Source organism: Adiantum capillus-veneris, chromosome 30 (assembly GCF_014529385.1).
Source record: "Adiantum capillus-veneris isolate H3 chromosome 30, ASM1452938v2, whole genome shotgun sequence".
NCBI lineage: Eukaryota > Viridiplantae > Streptophyta > Polypodiopsida > Polypodiales > Pteridaceae > Adiantum > Adiantum capillus-veneris.
In genome coordinates, this window is record NC_140960.1 from 59580206 (window position 1) to 59581687 (window position 1482).

The window sequence follows — 1482 nt, forward strand, 5'->3', positions numbered from 1 at the left end:
ACTGCATGGAGAGAGAGAGAGAGAGAGAGAGAGAGAGAGAGAGAGGAGGAGGAGGAGGAGGAGAAGAAAGAAATAGGAATGTACAAGACCTATGCGAGGAGAGAGCCACAGGGCGAGACTACGTTGATCAAGTTGTAGATTTTTATTGATTTATCCCAAAATTTCCATCTTCCAGTCCTAGTTTGTGATGACTTCTAAGTGACTTTTTCATTTACAAGAAGTCGGTGGCACCTATTTGGATGATTGTGTAAAATCTGGGACTCGAATTTGAAGCCTATCATACACCATCCTTCACTAGCATATGCACTTTGTAGCCCAAATTATCATCATCCTAATCCTTATCCTCATGGACAAAACCTTGGTTCCAAGGAATGGAGGTGTATGTGGGTAGAAAATGTATATGGAGGTGTGTGTGGTAGATGTTGTAAATTTTGATCTGATCACCGCGCACATGGTGCCCATTCAAAATTTATGTGACATCATTTGGCGAAATTCATGGTAATCGATTTTGCCATCCGAGTTGGCATCGCCAGATTGGACCATGAGATGGCAGAAGTGTTCGTCATGGCACTCGGTGAATCCCATTCGCACAAGCGTCTCTTGGAGCTCCTCACAAGAAATGAACCCGTTACCATCCACGTCATACATGACAAATGCTCGAGCAAGCTCTTCATCCCCCTCCTCATACCACCTCACAAAATCCTTATAGTCTAATGAGGCATCGCGACATGTCTTGTGCCATGCTGACTGTACCACCTCATCCGAGGTGTCCGTCATCATCCCGAGCTTGGCAAGATGGAGTGCCACGTCATGGCTGCTGATGTGGCCGTCCGAGTCAGTGTCCAGCATGTCGAAGATGGTGCGCAGCAAGCAATGGTCTGCTGACGGGGTTGCTGAGCTGGGCGGGGACCGGCAGGTAGCGGTTACGGAGGGAGGAAGGGAAGCCGGAGGGGCAAGGCTGTCGAAGATGGTGCGCAGCAAGCAATGGTGTGCTGACGGGGCTGCTGAGCTGGGCGGGGACCGACAAGTGGCGGTTGCGGAGGGGGGGAGGGAAGCCGGAGGGGCAAGGCTGGAGGCGGTGAAGGAGAGGAGGCGTGGAGTGGAGATGAAGAGCTTGTGGGTGAGCAGAGAGTGGAGTGCAGCAAGCGCGTTGCTGAAAAGCAAGGGGAAGGTAACCTTGAAGAGAAAGAAATCATGTCCTTTCAAATGGTATTTCCAAAAGTTAAGTTGTTGCATTCATTTCTTTGGTATCAGATTTTCAAAAAAATGTGCCTCAATTTAATATCACGTCGTTTTCAACTTCAAAAATGTTGGTTGACGGCAAGGGAGAAAGGAAAAATTCCACCTCAAAATAGAGAAAAATAGTGTAAAAAAATAAAAATTTAATGCAATGTTTTGACATCTCCTCTCAACAAATTCAAGGTAAGGAATTTTGTATGTCTGGGAAAATGATTTTTTTCAAACATTGTTTGGCATGTTGAA

General features: G+C 46.8%; 1 protein-coding gene across 1 annotated transcript; it reads right to left on the minus strand.

The window, feature by feature from the left end:
- Nucleotides 1-462: 462 nt before the first annotated feature.
- LOC147418042 (putative calcium-binding protein CML44) lies at nucleotides 463-849 on the minus strand. Its single transcript, XM_086507065.1, has one exon. It carries the CDS (start codon nucleotides 847-849, stop codon nucleotides 463-465), a length of 387 nt encoding a protein of 128 aa, XP_086363191.1.
- Nucleotides 850-1482: the final 633 nt, after the last annotated feature.